The 20,501-nt window shown below is 37.8% G+C and overlaps 1 protein-coding gene and 1 long non-coding RNA gene across 2 annotated transcripts in view; both read right to left on the reverse strand.

Annotated features, from left to right (window-relative positions):
* Positions 1-20,501, reverse strand: part of LOC144335491 (uncharacterized) — a 207,592-nt gene that overhangs the window by 97,144 nt on the left and 89,947 nt on the right. The window contains exon 3 of the long non-coding RNA XR_013406373.1: positions 5,046-5,084. This is a non-coding gene — a long non-coding RNA (uncharacterized LOC144335491). The remainder of the gene's footprint in view (positions 1-5,045; positions 5,085-20,501) is intronic.
* NACA2 (nascent polypeptide associated complex subunit alpha 2) lies at positions 10,419-13,567 on the reverse strand. The gene is given in 3 exon segments (XM_015120021.3): positions 10,419-12,968; positions 12,971-13,276; positions 13,279-13,567. Coding segments are annotated over 3 exon segments (633 nt in total). The 5' UTR covers positions 13,511-13,567; the 3' UTR covers positions 10,419-12,873.

Raw genomic sequence — 20,501 nt, forward strand, 5'->3', positions numbered from 1 at the left:
GATGCTATCTGTTCAGAGTAGGATATATTTTGTGCTGTATTTACAAGCCTCAAATTCTGATTTCAATGATTTGTGTGAAATTCCCACTGAAACCAGTGACCATTACACTACATAGCTTAGGGTATAATTTGGCACTTTCTGCAGTATATTTGTATTTTTAAAGGATTCTTTGTTATAACGTTCATCTGTTTTTGTTTAACTGACAAAAAGATTGGGTGAAGGTCATGATATTTCTTTAAAAAAAAGTCTGGATAGAAACATGAAAGGAACCCCAGTACAGCAATACAGATTTGCACTCACCGAAAATTTTCAGAAATAAACATTGTATGCACTCTCCATTTGGATTTTGAAAGAAGGAGTAGTTAGAAGATTCATTCTTTTCTGGAAAAATGGTTCCGATCGTATCAAAGAATCTTAGAGTCAGAAGCACTTTAGTGATACTCTGGTTAAATCCAATGCTGTCCTTGATGAAGTAATAGAGACCCAAAGAAGTTAAGTAATTTACCCAAGGTCACACAGCAAGTTAGTGAAAGAGCCAGATTGAGAATACGTCTCCTAATTCCCTAACCAAAACTTTTCATCCTCTCATTCCCTAGACAACTATCATTTGGGGAAAATTAAAATTTGTTAGGTGTCCCCAATCAAAAAAAAATTGTATTCTTCATAATCCCACATACAGCAGGTGCTTAAGAAGTATTTTTAAATTGTGAATGATCTTCCATCTATTTTTACTGGGTTTTTTTACACAACAGTTTTGCGAGATATTTTGTAATTAATCTCATAATGAAGAAAATTGGACAGGGAAGGGTTAAGGGGAGTTATGGAAAAGGTCAAACAGCAGCCACATCTCCTTCCAAATTCCACTGTACCTCATGAAATCTCAAGAGAGTTTCAAAAATCAGCCATGTGATTGAGCCATGAAATGAACACGATCGTGCTCTGTTAGAGAGTGTAAACTGAAACAATCGTCCTGGAAAATGCACAATTTCTATCAAAAGCCTTTAAAATGTTCTTATAAAATAATCTAATAATTCTACGTCTGGTAGCCAATTATATAAACATAAACCAAGATGCAGAGATATAAGTTTGCCAAGAAATGGTCATTGCAATAGTACTCATGATAAAGTGATAAACATCAACGAGGGAATAGCTAACAATACCACAATATATTCGTTTGATAATTACCACTGTAGGCTAACAAAAGGAAATTGAGAAGAATTTAACACAAAACATTTTTTATGTGACAGTGTGAAGTTTAAAAAGCAGAATGTAGAATTGTATATGTGGTATGTTTTTTAAAAATATAAAAACCCATGCACAGAAAAATTTGTTGGTTGTCTTTGGGGTGTAAAAATATGGGTGGTTTTTGTTATATTATCCATGCATTTAATGAAAAATATGTATGCTTTTATAGTAGAAAAAATATCTAATAAATATTATTTAAATGATACATATTGTTAAAACAAACATAATATGAGCTAATTGATCAAAAACAAATCCAGAAAATATAATTAGAATCTATCATTGGAATAAAGTATGTAAGGGCTTTGGCTTCCGATGCCTTAACTCTGCATCATGTTATCCAATGCCATAATTTCCGATGTTGTTGCCAAGTGCTTTTTTTTTTTTTTTTTTTTTTTTTACAGAATCACACACAATTAGTAGCTAACAATATATATATCATTCTTTGAGATTCTAAAGAATATCATTCACTCTAGAGCTTATAAATATTTCATTCAATTGGTTTGCTTGATCAGACCACACCCATTAAAAGCAAACTGCATGTCTCCCCAACTTAGTTCAGGGGAAGGGGCTCTTCTAGCTGCCTTCTGCGAGGTTTCCTAATTTAAGTCCCTGTTTTACTACACGTGGTGAAGCTGCGTTATCTCTTTGGACTATGTAATCATCTAAACTCACACAAAAGCACAAGGGGCTGTAATCCCTCATTCCACAAAACCCCAAGTTAACCAAAGTTGTCACACATAGATCTGGAAAGATGGCAACTCTTTAAAGATAATAGCAACTGTCTAAAAGGATAATAAAACATTGTTTTGAGCAAAACAAAACAAAACAAAAAGAAAACAACAGGTCCTAGTGAACTATTAAGAGGAAATTTTCATTTAAAGATGAGACTTTGTGAAGGGGGATTTCAAAATTCCTGGGGATTTCAAAATTCCAGTCTCACCTTTAGAGAAATTTCCGCCTGTTGCTTACACTTGGAAATAAAAAGGCCAGCTAGAAGAACCCTGTCTTCCTCTGTCAGCGTGATTCACGTTCCAGCATTTGAAACGAAGATGAGCCTTTCCTGACTAGATTTCAGGAAGACAACCATGAAGGCAAACTGACAACCTGTGCTTCTGCTGTCAGAGATCTGCACATCAATCAATAAGACTCCATATGGCATCTGTTTTCAGTGATCATGTCACTTACCATCAACATCACATTAAATCCTTGCGGTAAAAATGGGTTCTTTCCCCCATATTCACAAGCGAGTGATCTCTGATTTCATCCCCAGGCCTCTCGCTTGAGGAAGAGAGCACAGTGCAACAGTGTCTCCTGCCGCCTGTTAGCGTGGTGACACGCGTGCGTAGGAGGGGCTCTCCCTCCTGAAAAGGAATGAAGACTTAATCCTCCGCCAGACTTGACTTCATTCCAGTGTGTGCTTTCTCTACATTCAATTAAAATGGGCTTTGAGTTTCACATTGCTCATTTCTAAGTGTAAGAATATCATTATCTCTAGTTTTAGAGCTCTTCTATTATTTAGCAACTTCTCACATCCTTTTGATGTTTCACGTGTTCACTCCCATACTGGCCCGCTCATCACTCCTGCCCTCCCCTCAAAAAAGCAATACAAGATAGCTAGTTAAACCTGGAGTACAGTTATATCAACAGAAGAGTCCCAATTTAAATGCCAGAGAGAAAATGACTGGTGTCAGGATATAACCTCACGGTTTTACAGGTTTTGGCATAGTGTTCGGGGGAAGTCATGCTGGAGGGGTGCCACCAAGACCCACATGAGTGCAAGCTGGTCTTTTAGTATTATTTCAGATCCTCAATGGAAGAAAAATGCATGTCTGGGAGCAATCACACTCAAGCATATATCTTCCTCTGATGCAATTTTGTGAATCCAAAGTGATAAAAAGAAGTTGTGACTTTTGACATTACTGAATACATTCCGAGGTACTGTTTGAATCAATCAGGTTACTTCTTCCTCTGAAATAAATTCAGTATGTTTACACTCTTACCATATGTCAAAAGAATGCATTTGGAAATCTCATGAATTAGCTCATTTATTGGGGGAAAAAAAAAAGGCAGGGTAGAGAGAACTCATGGAGAAAAGTGCATCATGTTTGCCCACCCTCCGCATTCCTGGTCATTCTCTAAGATTTGCTCCTGGAGAATGCCTGGTTTTTATTGTCTCTTGTTTTGGGAATATTTGACAAGCAAGATTGCACTCATCTTAGATGCTGACGAAACAGCCTTTGAGTGTAGGGATAGTTAATGTTACATATGCGTTCAGAGTTAGCTGAGGAAGAGCAACTCCTCCCCTCATCTCAAACCAGCTACAGTGCTGAAGTCGTATGGATGTAAGATGAAATCATAGTCTGTTAAGGCCTCCCGTTTCTTAAGAAGCAAAATAGCCCATTGCTCTAAGATTGATCTGGCTTTTTACCTCTCCACTCTGATCTGTAGCAATTATTGTTTATTTTGGCCTGTAATCACGTCCAATCTTGAATTCTTTCCTAATTTTTCCAGAAGTACCTCTCTTGCCTCTGGAACAGGACTAACTTATTTAATGATATCTTAAACTTGCCACAGTCCTTCCAGCCCAGTGTACCCTCACTGAAATGACTTGAAATTTCTCTCTTTGTCTTAGAAATCTCAATGATAACACACACATTTTAAAAAGTGTTGTAAGAATCAATTCATTAATATTTGCGCAGCACTTCAGAGATTCACAAGCCCCAAGCATTGTAGTTGGAGAGCAACCTAGTAAGATAATTAGCCAACCACTTCTAACTTGAAACTGTGTACGTATGGACATGTTTTACTTCTGAGTATTTTATTCTTTCTTCCTTTTATTGGCTTAAGCATAATACTACACATTCTGATGACTCAATTTGAGTGAAAGAAAAAGAGATGTTTTTAGTTTGAATAAGAATTACCTTACCATTTAGCAGTATTTTTTTCTCTCCATATACAGAATGTTTTTCATTTTAATCCACCATTTTTAATGCCCTGAGCAGAAAGACTATTAAAGGTAAACACCTGAACTTATCCTCTATTTTGGGAAGGCATTTGATCACGAGTTTTGTTTTGCATTTGAACCAGGACACTCTTTAACATGACAGTCAGCCCCTCCTAGAGTGGAAAGAGACTATTGATTTCTCTTATACACAGTTAAACTTTCCATTATGTGTCCTATTAATAATTATATTTGCTTTTGTGGTGTGTACTGGCTCCTGATCTCTGAGCTCAGACCTATTATAATCCTCTCTAAATACATAACCTTCGAGATCCATTCCCCAAAGACCTGCTGGGAGAGATTTCCCGCCATTTTTCTAACATTCCAGGACCCAAGCATATAATGAAAATATAAATTTGTTTTAAAGCAAAAATTAGAATCAAATAATAATTAGAAGCCCGCTGAAATTCATAAAATGTTTAAATGCATTTACTGATTTTTTTTTTTCTGGCAAGATGTGGTGTTAAAGCCATAAATAACTCTTAGCCTAAACTGTTTTGAAGACAAGAAAGCAACAAATAAGTGAAATAATAACTTCAAATCAATAATAGAAAACAATAGAGAAAATCACTTGAAATAAAGGATTATTTTTTAAATAAAAAGTTATTAAATTTCATTTACTTTGCTGAATATTAGCTTTAATGATATCATTAATATTACTCTTAGGGGAGAGTTCATTCCATTTTTGCATCCTCAATGCTTAACACAATGCCTACAACAATGAAGGCACTCAATAAATATTTAACAAATGAGCGAGAGAATAAATGAATGAATGGCTAAATGGCCAACATTTGCTTACCACTGATGTTCAGTTTACAGATGTATTTGAAACAAATATCTAGAAGGCAAACAAATAATCAGAAATCAAACATCTTTAATCTGGATTCCTTGAAACTAACCTTAGAATTCATTTCAGAGTAAGTATTTGAGAGCAGGCTCAGTTGAAGAAGTTATTGTGGAAGACAGAAAAAGGCAGAATCCCAGGTTTTTGGATGTCCCTAAGTAGATCCTTAGAGAGTTTAAAGTTGGTGGACTTTATTGCCAATAATCCTTAACTTTTTGTTCTGAATAACTTCTAATATTATTTCACAAACTTCATTCAGGTCTATATTTATGCAAATAATATTTACAGGTAAAGGATATTATTTCTCTAAAGTGTATTTAATTTTTGAAATCACAGCCACAGGGGAAAAAAACACAGGAGAAGCTGATCTTGCTGCGAGAGAATACATTTGGACTTCCCATTGGGATCAGGGTCAAGAATATGCCCAGAAGTGTGTTTACTGAGGGCAATGCAGAAAATATTGGCATATGTTATCCATTCAGGAACAACTATACATATCTGCATTGACATCGGGCAATTTGTTAGACCCAGAGGCAAGATTCTAAATGATGTACTACAAACAAGGCAAAAATAAGAAAACGGTTTGAAAAGCACATCATTAGATTCAGAATACAAATACTACACCCAACTAGTTTAAACAGAAAACACACCACCTTGTCGAATGAAAGATAAATGCTTTACAATGTTCTGCCACGTATGAATGATGTCATTACTGTGATTACATGAAGAAGAAACTTCTTAGCTCCAGATGGTCACCATTCCCCGTCTCTGGTAACCCTGGTATTCATAAGTAAGTATAATTTTTGTTGAATTCAATTGTATGAAAACACACTGCCTTTCTTCACTGATATGAGTGGATGAGCACACTGTTTTATTACTCTCTCAGCCTTCGTTAATGGGTTTTCTATAGAATTTATTGTTTTAGGATAGTAATCACTAGCTTTGCCTAGATAAGAAGAATGGGCTTTTAAATTTTTTTTTAGAGAGAGACAGGCTCTTGCTCTGTTGCCCAGGCTGGAGTGCAGTGACATGTTCACAGCTCATTGCAACCTTGAACTCCTGGGCTCAAGTGATCCTCCTGCCAAAGTCTCCCAAGTAGCTGGGACTACAGGCACATGCTACCAGTCCCCATCTCCAACAATGGGGAATACATTTCAACGTGAGATTTGGCAGGGACAAACATCCAAACCACGTCACCCAGATAATTTTTTTATTTTTATTTTTTGTAACAATGGGGTCTCGCTATGTTGCCCAGGCTGCTCTTGAACTCCTGGCCTCAAGTGATCCTCCCACCTCGGCCTCCCAAAGTGCTAGGATCACAGGCTTGAGCCACTGTGCATGACCCAGAATAGACTTTTAGAAAACTCTTTTCTATTAGTTTCCAAGAGGGGTCAGAGATTTTTTTTTTTTAATGTTTATTAAACTTTACGGCATTCAAACAAAGACACTGTTTTACTTCCTACATGTGTGATGTTAGGTACCAACTAATTAATGTGGAAAGAAAAGAGTCATAATTCTTGTCTGTTAATGTTCATATACTAAATACATAACTCAACCCTAACTATTCCCAAGATACTATAGAGTTTAGAAATCATGTGGTTCAACACCTTCATTTTTAAAATTAGGAAACTGAGGCCTAGAAAGGTTAAGCAAATGATCTAAAATTACACTATCAGTAAATGGTTAAGCCCAGATCCCAGGCCCTCTGTACAGCCTCATGCATTTTCTACTGTATGATACAATATTGCTTAGAAGTAGAGTGAATTTTAAATGAACTTTCCAGACAGTAAAATTCATTGTGTTTAGCAACTATGCTACTTACTCAAAAGCTACCAATCTCTCATTATTTTTACATTTCACATCTTAAAATTGATGCTAAAGTTTCACTCTGATGAAAAAGAAAGCTATTTTATCCACTTCCTAAATGTGATATTTTAAAAACATGCATTTTACTTTGAGATTTGCTTTGTTGTATATATATTTTTAAAACTAAGATAACGGAAACACTTCCGATTTTTCCATTAGCTATAAAAGCAATGTATTTGCTTCAAGATGAGAACACAATGTAGGTATTTAATCTGTTGCACACATGAATTCTGCCAGACACTTGGCTGGTCCACGTTACATGAGTTTGATGACAGCTATCTTGCAATTTCTAATTGAGAGAGCTTTAAGTAATTGTGCTAAAGCCATCTTCAGCGTGTGTAGCAATGAAGAAGCCCAGATACCAGAGAGAAATTGTTCACTGGAGCTGTTAATAGAACCCAAATTCCAGTTTGTGAGGCTGCCAGCTGCAACCCACTTGTGATAAACCATATGAAAAGGAACAGATGAATCTGATATAAATGATTTATTTGAGAATGCAGAAATCTGCTGTTGAAAGTTCACACTAGTTGATTTAAAACAAAAACAACAAATACATCCGTCTATTCTTTTTGGACTATTACATTAAAATAAGAACAGGCAACCTAAGCAAAAACTCATCAATATCCTAAAAATATGTAATGTTGAACACATTTATTAATAACTTCCTTCTTTTGAAAGTTTTTAAAATGGAATTAGAATACCATTTGTATCATTTCCTTTATTTAAAAAATGGGTGCAAAATTCAGTAAAAGCATTTCTTGTAATGATTCATAGAAGACAAACAAAATGTTCTACATTCCCAGATGAGTCTTATAAGAAAATATTACACCAGGCACGGTGACTCATGCCTGTAATCCCAGCACATTGGGAGGCCAAGGCAGGCAGATCACCTGAGGTCAGGAGTTCAAGACCAGCCTCACCAATATGGAGAAACCCCGTCTCTACTAAAAATACAAAATTAGCCAGGTGTGGTGGTGCATGCCTGTAATCCCAGCTACTCGGGAGGCTGAGGCAGGAGTATCACTTGAACCCAGGAGGCAGAGGTTGTGGTGAGCCAAGATCACACCATTGCACTCCAGCTTGGGCAACAAGAGTGAAACTCCGTTTCAAAAAAAAAAAAAAAGAAAGAAAGAAAAAAGAAAAAAATAATTCAAGCACACTAGGTTTCTCTGTTTTTTAAAGTATATATTTGTCAGTGAGGAAAAGAAATGATCATGTCAAGTTACTAAAGTTGGCTTGGACTAACCTATATTGTCATTTAACTCATACTTTTTTTTTTTTTTTTTTTTTTTTTTTTTTTTTTTTTTTTTTTTTTTTTTTTTTTTTAGCTGTGGACAATTTAAAGCAAGAATTTTCAATCTATGGATTTTGACCCATTTATTGGGTCCTGACCAGAATTTTAAAAATTGAAATAGACATAACGGCAAAGGTACATTTCACACAGTGAAGACAGCAACTTTGAGTCTTAAGATCAAATGTATTTATTAATGTGAGTCATGGTTAAAAGTTCAAAAAATGATGATTTAGAGTAAAACAAGTATAAAAATCATTGCTAGTTTTTTTCAACATTTTGTGCATGTTTCTCTTCTTGGGTTTCTTTCTTGATAATCCTTAGCCCTTTTATCACTAATTATCACATCCTGGAATTTGTTTTCCACACTTAAAGCTTTACAGATGTAAAGAAGAAATGTGTAGACTAACAGATAATGAAGAAACATGTGGCCAAATCTCCCTAGAAATCTATTTATTTTTAGTAAATTGCTAGGAGTCAAGACATCTAAATATCTTTTCTATAATTGTCATGAGACCTTGTACAAATCCTGTTCTGATTATTTCCCTTGTGTATTTAATGAGAATAATTATTCCTGCTACTAAATCACTTTGCAGAAACCTTGGAAAATTAGTACTAGTAGACTAACAATAGTGTAAGCTGCTCTGAGCAAAATGTTAGATAAATACATGGATAAAAAGAGGTCTGCTAAAATAACAATTTGAGGCTCCTAATAATTCTCTTATTTGCATGTTTTCTTTATTTTTATTTTTACTTTATTTTATTATTTTTTTTTAACCCAGGTTGGAGTGCAGCTGAATCACAGCTCACTGCAGCCTTGACCTCCCAGGCTCAAGGAGTCCTCCCATTTCAGCCTCCCGAGTAGCTGAGACTACAGGTGCATGCCACCACCCCCAGCTAACTTTCATATTTTTTGTAGAGATGGGTTTTTGCCATGCGCCCAGGCTTGTCTCAAACTCCTGGGCTCAACTGATCCTCCCACCTAGCCTCTCAAAGAGCTGGGATTAGAGGTGTGAGCCACCACACCTGGATGTTTTCTTTCTAATTATTTCTTATATCCTTTGAAATATTTATCTTAGGTACTTTTTTTTTTTTTTTCATGTGTTTACCCTCCTCATTACAATATAAGAGGATCTTTGAGAATAGAGGATGGCTTGTAAAATTCTATATTATTTTTTGGGCCCAAAAAAGATCTGTATGAGCAGAGGTGACTCAAGAGATGCTTATAATACATAATTAAATAAATCACGATGAATGGCAAGGGATAGACGAAGGATTAAAATTAATGATGAGCTAGAAACAGACTCTACGGACCTTAAAATAAACTCTATGAAGTCCAACGCACAAGGAGATGAGGTTAAAGCATGCTAACTTGTCAACAGGTAGAAAAAATGGATTCACAGAGTTTCATGACACAAGGTCTTACTAATTTCTTTAGCTGGATGCTTCCCTATCACTGGGCACTGAAGACTCTTGCATCATAGTTTTTTGCTACTATTAAGCCGGAAAACAGAGATAATGTGCCAGCCTACCTACACAAGACGAATCATGTTTCTCTCCAAGAACCTCATCGAGGGCACCTAGTTAAAAGTGGTAACTGAATTTGGTTCCATCTACATAATGGCATAATCAAGACAGAGAAATGATAAAAATGTTATGGCAGCTGATGCCTTCCCTAGAGACTGACAGAGTCCAGTAGCAAGGTCCAGATCCACACTGGAGTCTGTACTTGAACAAGATACAGATATCAGATTTAGTAACTAGAAATATTCCATCGACCCTCATCCCCACCCCACCCTTCCCCATAACAGACTCAATTATTAAGTGGCAAGAAAAATTCCCCATAGGGAAGGCTTGGTGCCTTCCTTCAAGAATGTGCCTGCCATTCTACAAGAAGTAAAGATCATGGAAAATCAGTTTCCATGGGGAAGATCATCTGAGAAGGATGGGGAGTAACAACTTTGGGGGCAATGAAGTTAGAAGGTTGGCATAGCTCTTCAAGGAAAGTCAAGAACATGGCCAGAAAATGCTCAACATTATAGTAAAAAGTTGAGGAAAAGGTACCCAACAGAAAACTTTGATGCTCATTTTGAAGAAGGTAAAGCTGCCAGAAGACTGAGACACTGCTGAAAAAATGGGCACAAAAAGAATTACAGTGATAGAGGTGGGATCTAAAAATGTACCATTTTTGCATATGAGAGTGGCCTCGTTCCAGTTCATTACATAATTTGAGTGAAGTGGAAAGAACATGGGCTTTGGAATCATGTAGACCATGGGTTCTCAGTCTAGCTCTTCTAATTGAGAGATGTATGATAATGAGTATCATCAACCTCTCTTAGCTTTGTGTTCTAAAATGAAAAATAACACCTGCATATTAAGTGCTTAGCTTAGCATAATTTCTCGCTCATAGTGGGGGATCTAAATGAGATCTATTATTGCTGCTTTTAGTAGATTTCTCTAGTTCTGTTCTTGCTCATGATTTCCTTTATGACCATTAATACATATTTCAAGGCTTCTGACCAGAGTGTGAAGGCACCATCAGTGCCGTGAACCTTGGACTCACTCATTAACTTCAGTGAACAGTGCCAACCCAATCTCACAGTGGTTGGTACCCTGGAGAACTATCTTAGTTGGCACAGGACTATCTACATTTCATAACATTTTGTTGCAGGTATTTGAAGTAGGTGGGCTAAAGTAACTTTGTTTTGTGGTGACCTGTGGCCAAATTTTGATGATCAATAATTTGCGTATTATTGTAAGTATTCACAATAATGAGGATGATAAGTAACATTTGCTTCTAATTTATGGGCTCTACCATATTATGCTTTTGCTGAAGCTTGGAGAAAGCTCATATGTACATAAAAGTGTGTCTAAAAGAAACAAGATTTTTGAAAAATGTCTGACTGTATACATCAAATGAGCAATACCCCCTACAAAGGAGTTCCCTTAGGAAGCTGTACAAACATTGTAACAATCCTGCATTAGATCAAAACACTTTGGGAACTTCTCTATTGGAATTGCCTTATGACCTAGTTTATGAGCCATATAGAAAACTCAGACTCATTAATTTATAGTCACACATAATTAATTTTTCACCTCTGGTGGAGTTACCCAGCTTGATCACCCATTTTGGCTCTGAATGATTTTGCTGCTTCCAAAATAAAATCCAATCTCAAAGTGTGAATATTTGCCACTATCTAGAGTATTTAGGAGAACATATCACATGTTATGAAGGCAATTCCAAAAAGAACTCTAGAATTTCAGATTCTGGCATAACATATCTCATGGCAGTGAGTTTGCTGAGGGCAACTCTCCTCTGGACAGCAGGTTATATTTAATAGTATATTTGTTTTTAAGACTATTCATCCAACAAACAATTATTGAGGGCTACCTATTGTCGATTTGTTCTTTCATTCATTTGCTCAACAATTATTGAGTCCCTATTACTCGATAGGAACTGGGCTAGGAATCCAGCAGTGAATAGGAAAGACATGGCCACTATTCTCGTAGAGACTTCATCCAATTAAGAAGACAAATACTAAACAAGTAATTGCAGCAAAGAGAGGCATAATGAGAACATATTTCAGAGAGACCTAACCTAGTCTAGGGATTAGGGTAAACTTTCCTGAGGAAATGATTTTGAAGCCAAGATTTGAAAGATGACTAGGAATGTTCCAGGTAGAGGGAACAACATGTGTAAACGCTTGAGGGCAAGGGAGCATGATGTTGCAGAAACTGAAAGATGTTCAGTATGACCAGAGCATTTAAGGGAATAGCAGAGGACTGGCAGAGGCCAGACCATACGAGATCTAATAAGCCACATGAAGAGTTCAGACTATTTCAGTTGCTCATACACTAAACAAGGGATATGCAATTCTGGCTGCAAATTGGATCAGAGAGAAGAGAGACTGGAGGTAGAGAGATGGTTTAGAAGGTTATTAGGAAAATCTGGGAGAGGATGATGGCAGTAGAGATACAGAGAAGTGCATGAATCTGAGAAATGCTCAGGAGGTAGTAGTAATAGGACTTGAAGATTTATTGGATGTCAGAGATTTTAAAGGTTAGGGAAGAGTTAAGGAGGAGTATTGAGGAGCTGGTTTGGGAATGAAGGGTATGATGGTGGTTTTCACTGAGCTGGGGACATTGCAGAAGGAGCTCTAGTTATCCAGTGGAGGAGAGATGATGAGTATACTTTTGGCTATGCTGTGATTGAGGTGCTGGGAGAGTATCCAAGGAAAGATGGTATGTAGGTGGCTGGATATCCAAGTCTGTGTCTTGGGACAAAGATGGGACTGAAACCATTTGAGGATCATCAGCAAGAGGAATGAATCTGATCACCTATGTTGGGTGTGCAGAATGAAAAGAACACAAGGCCTCGGAAAGACCCCTGAGATGCACTAATATTTAAGAACTGGGTAGGAGAAAAGATGACCACAAGGGAAACTGAAGAATAAGCTAGGGAAGAAGGTAGATCCGGAGAGTACGGTGCTTGGAGACCAAAAAAAAGAGAGCATTTCTTTTCTTTTCTTTTCTTTTCCAGTAAGAAGTCGTGACAGAAACAGCACAAATTTCAAACCAAGCTGCAGTTACTCCTTTGAGACAACAAAAAAAGTTGCTTTCAGATGGTTACATTGTTAATTCCATAATTGCATTTACAATATCATTACTGTTGTTCTTCAGAGCTTGGACTGCCTTTGCTCTCGACACATTTGCTTGTGATCTATGTCCTTAACTTCTACACCTGTTTCATCGACCTCTTCCTCTTTACTCTCCTCTTGTACAGTTGGAGTCTGTGTGTTTTCTTGAATGTTTGAGACAGCTTCACCTTGAACTCTGAATTTCTCAGCAGCTGCTAGTTGTGCTTGCTGAGATAAATCTTGGATCTTGGCTTCCCCAAAAACTATGTAGGTATCAGAAGCAGGGCTCTTGTAGGCATCTGGTTTTGTGACGACAAAGAGGATATTCTTAGATTTCCGGATAGTGATTCTAGTCACTCCTGTAACCTGTAGAAGACCCAGTTTGGACATAGCTTCCGTGCCTTCTTTTCACTCCAACTCTGTTTTGCTTTACTGACTGGTTCTTCATCAATTTCAGCTGCTCCCGCCAGCTGGGCTTTTTGTGTGGTGGTCTGGGTGGAATCCTGTTCTTCAAGCCCCGGTACTGATTCACCACTGTCAGATGCTGTTCCAGACCCTGTCTCAGCCTGGGGCTGCGGCAACTCCTGCTCTGTAGCAGGGACGGTTTCGGTGACTTCGCCGGGCATTTTGTGCAGGGAACGCGGAAGCAAGATGGCGGCAGAGAGAGAGAGAGCAAGAGCGTGAGGCGCGCCTGTGGCAGAGGCAAGCAAAAAGAGAGCATTTAAAAAGACATTTGTCGACGGTGTTACATATTGCCAAGAGGTCAAATCAAGTTGGAATGGAAAAGGATCTATTGGATTTAGAAACTGTAAGTTACATGGTCTGAGTGGTGTGGTGTGAGTGGCACTTGGGAATTGTTTATTGGTCAGTTCATTGAAAAAGTGACTAAATTGGGGAATCATTTTTTAAAATTTACATTATTTAACATGCTATTTTAACTGAAAACATATCACTGTACCTTTATTTGCCAATCTTTTGATAGGAGCCCTAAACCTTTCTTTGAGTATGATCTGTTTATTGGAATTCAGCCTCGGTTTTCTCACATAAATCATATCCATAAAGGTAGTGTCTCTCATTCCCTGTTTTAGCCAAGAACTCAAAGGTGCTTATGAAGCAGTCTGAATGCAGAATCCTAGATATTTATGTTCCCTCGATCTTTTCTTGCTCACCCCAATTAAGTGGAAAATTGTAAATCTTTCCAAACCACTCAATTTAATTTGCACAGAAACAACTATTTTATTTTTTCTATTTACATTTCATATAACAGTTATATAATGAGTATATGTAATAATCAGTTAAATTACATAATTATAGTAATAAGAATGCCCGGCATAAATAGGTTAAATAAACACAACTGATTCTTGGTAAGCCTATAACTACATAGAGAAAACAAAAATCCATAGAAAAGAAAACCAAAAAACAAAAATCCATGTATGTACTAGGCAGTAGCACGTTAGCTATAGTGCTACTGCCTATATGTTTTATAAAGGCAACAGACAGTATCAGTCAATTTGTATTATGTTAGCTAAATATACGTTAAGAGAGTTTTTGCTTCAGTTACAGGGGATGGTTCAGAAGGCAGTTAGATTGCAGTGAGCTGAGAAGTAGGAATTGAAGAAATGGAAAGATTGGATTAAATCAGAGTACTCTTACAAGAAGTTTAACTGTGCGGGAGGAGACAGTGCAGTAGCTGAAGACATAATTATAGTTGGCATATGAATATGGTAAACACATATTCTTCCTAAGAAGAGACCTGAGCATGTTTAAATTCTAGAAGGAGTAGTTAAATACAAATGAAAGAGCGAAGTTGATCAGTGAAGGTTCCAAGGAGGCAAGAATGAAATCCATGGCACATATAGAACGATTAATCTTGAATAGCAAGAAAGACATCCTTTTCATTGTAATAGGAGGAAAGAAGAAAAATATGGATTTGGGTGCAGGTAGGTTTTTAGGTTTGGTAGCACAAAGTCAAAGGAGTTCCTATCTGGTGACATTTATTTTTTTCTAAGAGGTTAGAGAAGCTGTCTGCTGAGAGTGAGGGGAAGGCAAGAGAGTTAAAGGTTTATGTATGATGGAAAAGATTTGGAATAGGTGCTGCATAGAAGGAAGAAAATGATCACTAAAGAAACACAATAGAGTTGTAATTCAGTGTTGAAGTCCTAGCTGAGATAGGCAAATCCCGTGCTATATGCTGGGTTGAGCATGTTAAATGGGAGGAACATGCAAAGATAGGTAAGACACAGTTTCTGTTCATCAAATGAGAAACAGAGACATATAAACAAACCATTTAAAAAGAATAGAAGATATAAATTGTGGCATACTGTGAAAATTAGTAAACTAGGTTGCACACAGCCACATTAATAAATCTTAAAAAACTTATTGTTGGTCAGGTGTGGTGGCTCACGCCTGTAATCCCAGCACTTTGAGAGGCCAGGGCAGGAGGATCACAAGGTCAGGAATTCAAGACCAGCTTGACCAACATGGTGAAACCCCACCTCTACTAAAAAAAAAACAAAAATCAGCTGGGTGTGGTGGCATGCCTGTAATCCCAGCTGCTCAAGAGGCTAAGGCAGGAGAATTGCTTGAACCCGGGAGGTAGAGGTTGCAGTGAGCTGAGATCACACCACTGCACTGCAGCCTGGGTGACAGAGCAAGACTCTGTCTTAAAAAAAAAAAAAAAGAAAGAAAGAAGGAAAGAAAAATTGAGAATGATTATCATAAAAGTCAGATCATGATTACCTCTAGGAGAAAAGAGAGGAGTGTGATCAGAAAGGGACATAAAGGGGACTTTTGGGGTGCCAGTGATGTTCTAGTTTTTGACCTGGATAATGGTGTATTTAGTTGCAGCTCAATCAGGGAAGCAGAACCTCTTTGGGTCATAGGATAAGGGATTTATTATAGGAATTAGACCTTACACCACTGTGGGAGGAGCTGGGGGAAGTAACACCTCAAGAGGAAGTTGAAGGACCAGTGGAGTCACCAATTGATCCAACTGAGAAACCAAGTGCATCCAGCTGCCGAAATGAGACTGCACAGACTCCTTTGGCTAGCGAAGGAGTCTGTGGGCAGCTGCTGCTTCTGTGGGTCTGCAGCCAAACATCTGGTCATGAGCCTGGGACTGCTGTTGGGAAGAAGAGTTGTGTGTGGCACAGAGAAGAGCAAGGACACCTGGACCCTGTGAGACCTGTGCGTCTGTCTGTGTCCACACCCGCCACAGCAACTCGCAGAGAGAAGGGCTGCTGCTTCACCTCTGCCTCCCAAATCTCACACAAGCTGCTCTTGTGGCCATGCCTGGAAGGGGACTCTGGGAAACACAGTTCCCAGGTTAATCAGTTTGAAATAAAATGATCCAGCACAGGTGGTCTCATGAGTTTCACTTCATAATTATCTGTGATAATGTGCATTTACAGTTCAGCATTTTTCTGAAGTTATTATAATTCATAAAAAGACTGTCAATCAATCAATAAAAGAACAGGCATGGCATTTCAAGGGCCATATATGATATGTTCCCATAGTGTTATTAGAGTATGTTTTTAAAAAGTGCTATGAAGCTAAAGAGACAACTCTGCCTGGGGCATCAGGAAAGTTTTCATAGAAAAGGAGACATTTCAATATAGTAATAAAAATAGCTACCATTTATTGACCACTTACTATGTATGGGACATTATAATATGCTCTTTACTTATATCATTTCGTATAATTTTTACAACAATCCTATGAGCTAGACATTATACTTCCAGTTTTTCAGATAAAGAAACTGAGGTCCAGATAAATAAATGAACTTGCGCAATCTAACAACAAACAGATCAGAAATTTGATATACCTCTAGTTTACTCCAACCACGCGGAGCCACTACTCTCTATGGCCTTCCGTTTGAGTCTGTTTGTTTTTTCTTTTTGGAGACAGACTCTCACTCTGTCACCCAGGCTGGAGTGCAGTGGTGCCATTATGACCCACTGCAGCCTTGACTTCTCGAGCTCAAGCAATCCTCTCACCTCAGCCTCTCAAGTAGCTAGGACTACCAGCCCTTGCCACCATGCCCAATTAATGTTTTGTATTTTGGTTTTGTAGCGATGGGGTCCCACTGTGTTGCCCAGGCTGGTCTTGAGTGCCTGGGCTCAAGCGATCCTCCTGCTTTGGCCTCCTAAAGTGCTGGGGTTACAAGCATGAACCACTGTGCCTGGCCAGGCTTTTTAAAATGCCATCTTTTCTTACCCAGTCTTCCATCTGAGTCTTCACAGACAGTAAAAATATACCTGGCAGGCAGAAGGAATGGCATGAGCAAAGAGTTGGCAACATGAATGAGTGTGGTTTGCTTGCGGAAGATTAAGAAGGTTGACGAATGTCTGTGTAGGAGAAGGTGAAAAAGGTGAAAGATAAGCCATAGAATTTATTGAAGATTTTTTATGCCATGATAAAGTGTTTCCAACTTATCCTCTAGTCAAAAAGAAGTCATTGGAAATTAATAAGTAAAGAAACAGCACTAACAGATTGTTTTCCTGGCAGTGATTATTTAATAGCCATCTCTACCTTTGTGTCTGGGAGTAGACTTTTTACCTGGACTCTTCGTTATTCTCTTTTTTTTTTTCTTTCCTTTTTGAGACAGAGTCTCACTCTGTTACCCAGGCCGTAGTACAGTGGACTGATTTTGGCCCACGGCAGCCTCAATCTCCTAGGTTCAAGCAATCCTCCTTCCCCAGCCTCCTGAGAAGCTGGGACTAGAGGCACAAGCCACCATGCACAGCTAATTTTTTTTTTTTTTTTTTTAAGTAGCTAGGAGGTCTCACTTTGCTGCCCAGACTGTTCTCAAACTCTCGAGCTCAAGTGATCCTCCTGACTTGGCTTTCCAAACTGCTGGGATTACAGGCATGAGCTACTACGCCCAGCCTGACTCTTCTTTATTCTTTATATAGAACTTTCCATCACATGATTTGTTTTGATCTCACAATTAGCCTATGAAGAATGTAGAATAGGTATTATTATCTCCATTATATGAACTTCAAAACTGAGGCTCAGTAAGGTTAGATAATTTGTCCAATGTCACTTGGCTAAGTAAGTGACAAACTTTGGAAACTTTGGAAGAAAGCCCACATTTCCCTGACTCCCTGTTTTCTCTTCTTCCTACCCCATGTTGCCTAACTTGACCTGGGCAAATGTGAAAGTAAAGAAAACAAAACGAATCAAAATCCCAGTGCGTTTTCCAGTGAGCTGTAGCCAGGCCGAGTGAATTTTCTGTCTCTTGAATTCCAGGAGCTGAGAACTGATTGGCATCATCATCTTTTGAGAAATTAAACTTTAGTCATTTAATTTCTATTTGAACTAAAATTATGAGACTCAGATATCTTTTGATTTAAACCTAATGACAGCAAATTGATTCATAGTGGGAATACAGTAATTCTGGATAGGCATAAGTTTTGTGTTTTAAAATGAAACGCAGTTTTTGAATTGCAGTGAACAAGAGAATGTAATTAGTCCCAATTGCCAAATCAGAAATTCTGCCAGGAATTTCAAGAAAGGAAAAAAAGAATGGGATCGTGTTCAACATCGATGCCAGGGAAAGAATGCTTCCAGAGGCTCGAGGACCCTCCATGGGAAATCAGTTCCCTCCAGTTCCTTAAATCTCCACGGCCGTACCTTTCATCAACACTGAGCATTTCCTTGATTTTAAAATTCCTAGTTTGGTATTATGTTTTCCTTTATTAAAACTCCTGTCATTGCTCTGAAATCCCCACCTCCGTTTATAAAGTCTGAATGTATGAAGGTCATGAGGATTTTGTTTTTCAATGGTATCCGATTTTTCCTTTAACATAACCAGTGAGGAGGAATAGAATGAGGGCTGGACCGGGGCGGCTGGCATCCGAAGTGCTTGCTTGCGAGCTTTTCTTTATCCCTTGTTTGTTTCCTGGATGTCTGTCTAAGGAGATGCCAGAGTCTGTGTCCTGATAACACACTGGGTCTGTAAAGTGACTGCTGATGGAAAGCTTCCCCGCCACCCCAGCGTGATTACACTGAAATTCAGAAATCTACCAGAAGACAGTTTTCTCAATTCATCACCCTTCCAAGGACGTTACGTAGGTCTCGCTTTCTCAGAGTGAGCAACAACAAAGCAACATAGAAAGAAGGCACATCACCCTTCCATCCCTTCCAATTTATATTACTTTCTCAACTGGCTTTTAAGCTATTGCAAGTATGTATTCATATCATCTCTCTTTGCAAAACTGCTTAGGTCTGAAGCATAGGAATATATATATTTCTTCCAAAGCAGAAGATACATATGTTTTCTTCTCAAGCAATAAAATCTTGGGGATAGGTGTCAAAGCATCACATGATTCTAGTGTCTTGTTAAAATTGGTATTTTTCTAGATCCCAGGAGTTCCATGAATAGACAGTAGCGTTTCTCTTCATTCTCAATGCCAGCTATGTCTACCTGGAAGAAGAGACACACACTTAAAGCTGGTGGCAAAGGCTACTGACTTGGTTGATAGGAGTATTCTGCTTCGATTATTTTGTTTAAACTTTTTTTGAAAATGTTTTATAATCTGTTAAGATTCAACAACATCAGGGAAAAAAAAAAGATCTCAAAAGCTCTCTGCCTTACTCAATTTCAGATAATTATGTTAAAAATTGTTTAGAACTACAATCAGAGGAAGGTTCTAACTAACTTTTAACAAAATAAAGTCCAACAAGCAGACTTCCATAGAACTGGCTCATTGGCATGTAGCATAAGAGAGAGAATTGTTTTATTTGAAATTGTCGTATTTCACCATCCTCAAATTAGGTGAATTTTTTTAAAGTTTCAGTTATCCCAAATGAATTTCTGATTTTCATTAGAAAATTGCTAAACCTTCATGTTGTCTAGAAAATTTCTCTAATTTAAAATTAAAGATTTTACTAAAAATAAAGAAATAAATAATAAAAAATAAAATAGGTATTTTTTTAACCTAAGTTTTCTCTCTTTCAGTATTATTCTTACTTGGCTTGAAAGATGCTGCTTTATGCCCAGCCAAAAATATGAAAGATTCAAATACAAAGCATTTAAGTGCCGAGCATATTGCAGTATGCGATGCTGGCCTCACCATCCTATTGGCTCCTATCCACAAGTATTCAAAATGGAAAATGTACCTAATGACGGTTTATGCATAACTTCTGGGAAATCTCTTTGGATTTAATTTTTTAGAATTTAACCCTGTTCGTCATTTCATATAAGTGGTCCCAAAGAGATCTCCATAAGTGGCCAGCTTTAATTTGTATGCCTCAGGGGTTCACAGCATTGTGAATGGAAATGAAGGGCTGGCCCTGGTTTCAAAATGACAGCTTGCTTGGTTATAGGCAGGATACAGTAGTTCAAAATTAACCACAATTATCAGAGCCAAGCGTTCTACCTCCTGCTTATTTAGCAACCTGAGTCCCTCAGTCTAAACCTGAAAAGTTATTCTAACTGCATCTGATCAAATATATTAGCTGAATTAGATTTAATCCATTGCTCAATACCAGCTCCTTCCATAGCATTAGACAAATGGTCTAAGTGTCTTGTCTTCCTTACCTGTATAATTGGAGATTATTCTCTTGGATTCTGTGATGAAATACTAAACTCCTGCTTTTGTTGCCTCTACCCAA

The sequence above is a fragment of the Macaca mulatta genome, chromosome 16, assembly GCF_049350105.2.
Source record: "Macaca mulatta isolate MMU2019108-1 chromosome 16, T2T-MMU8v2.0, whole genome shotgun sequence".
NCBI lineage: Eukaryota > Metazoa > Chordata > Mammalia > Primates > Cercopithecidae > Macaca > Macaca mulatta.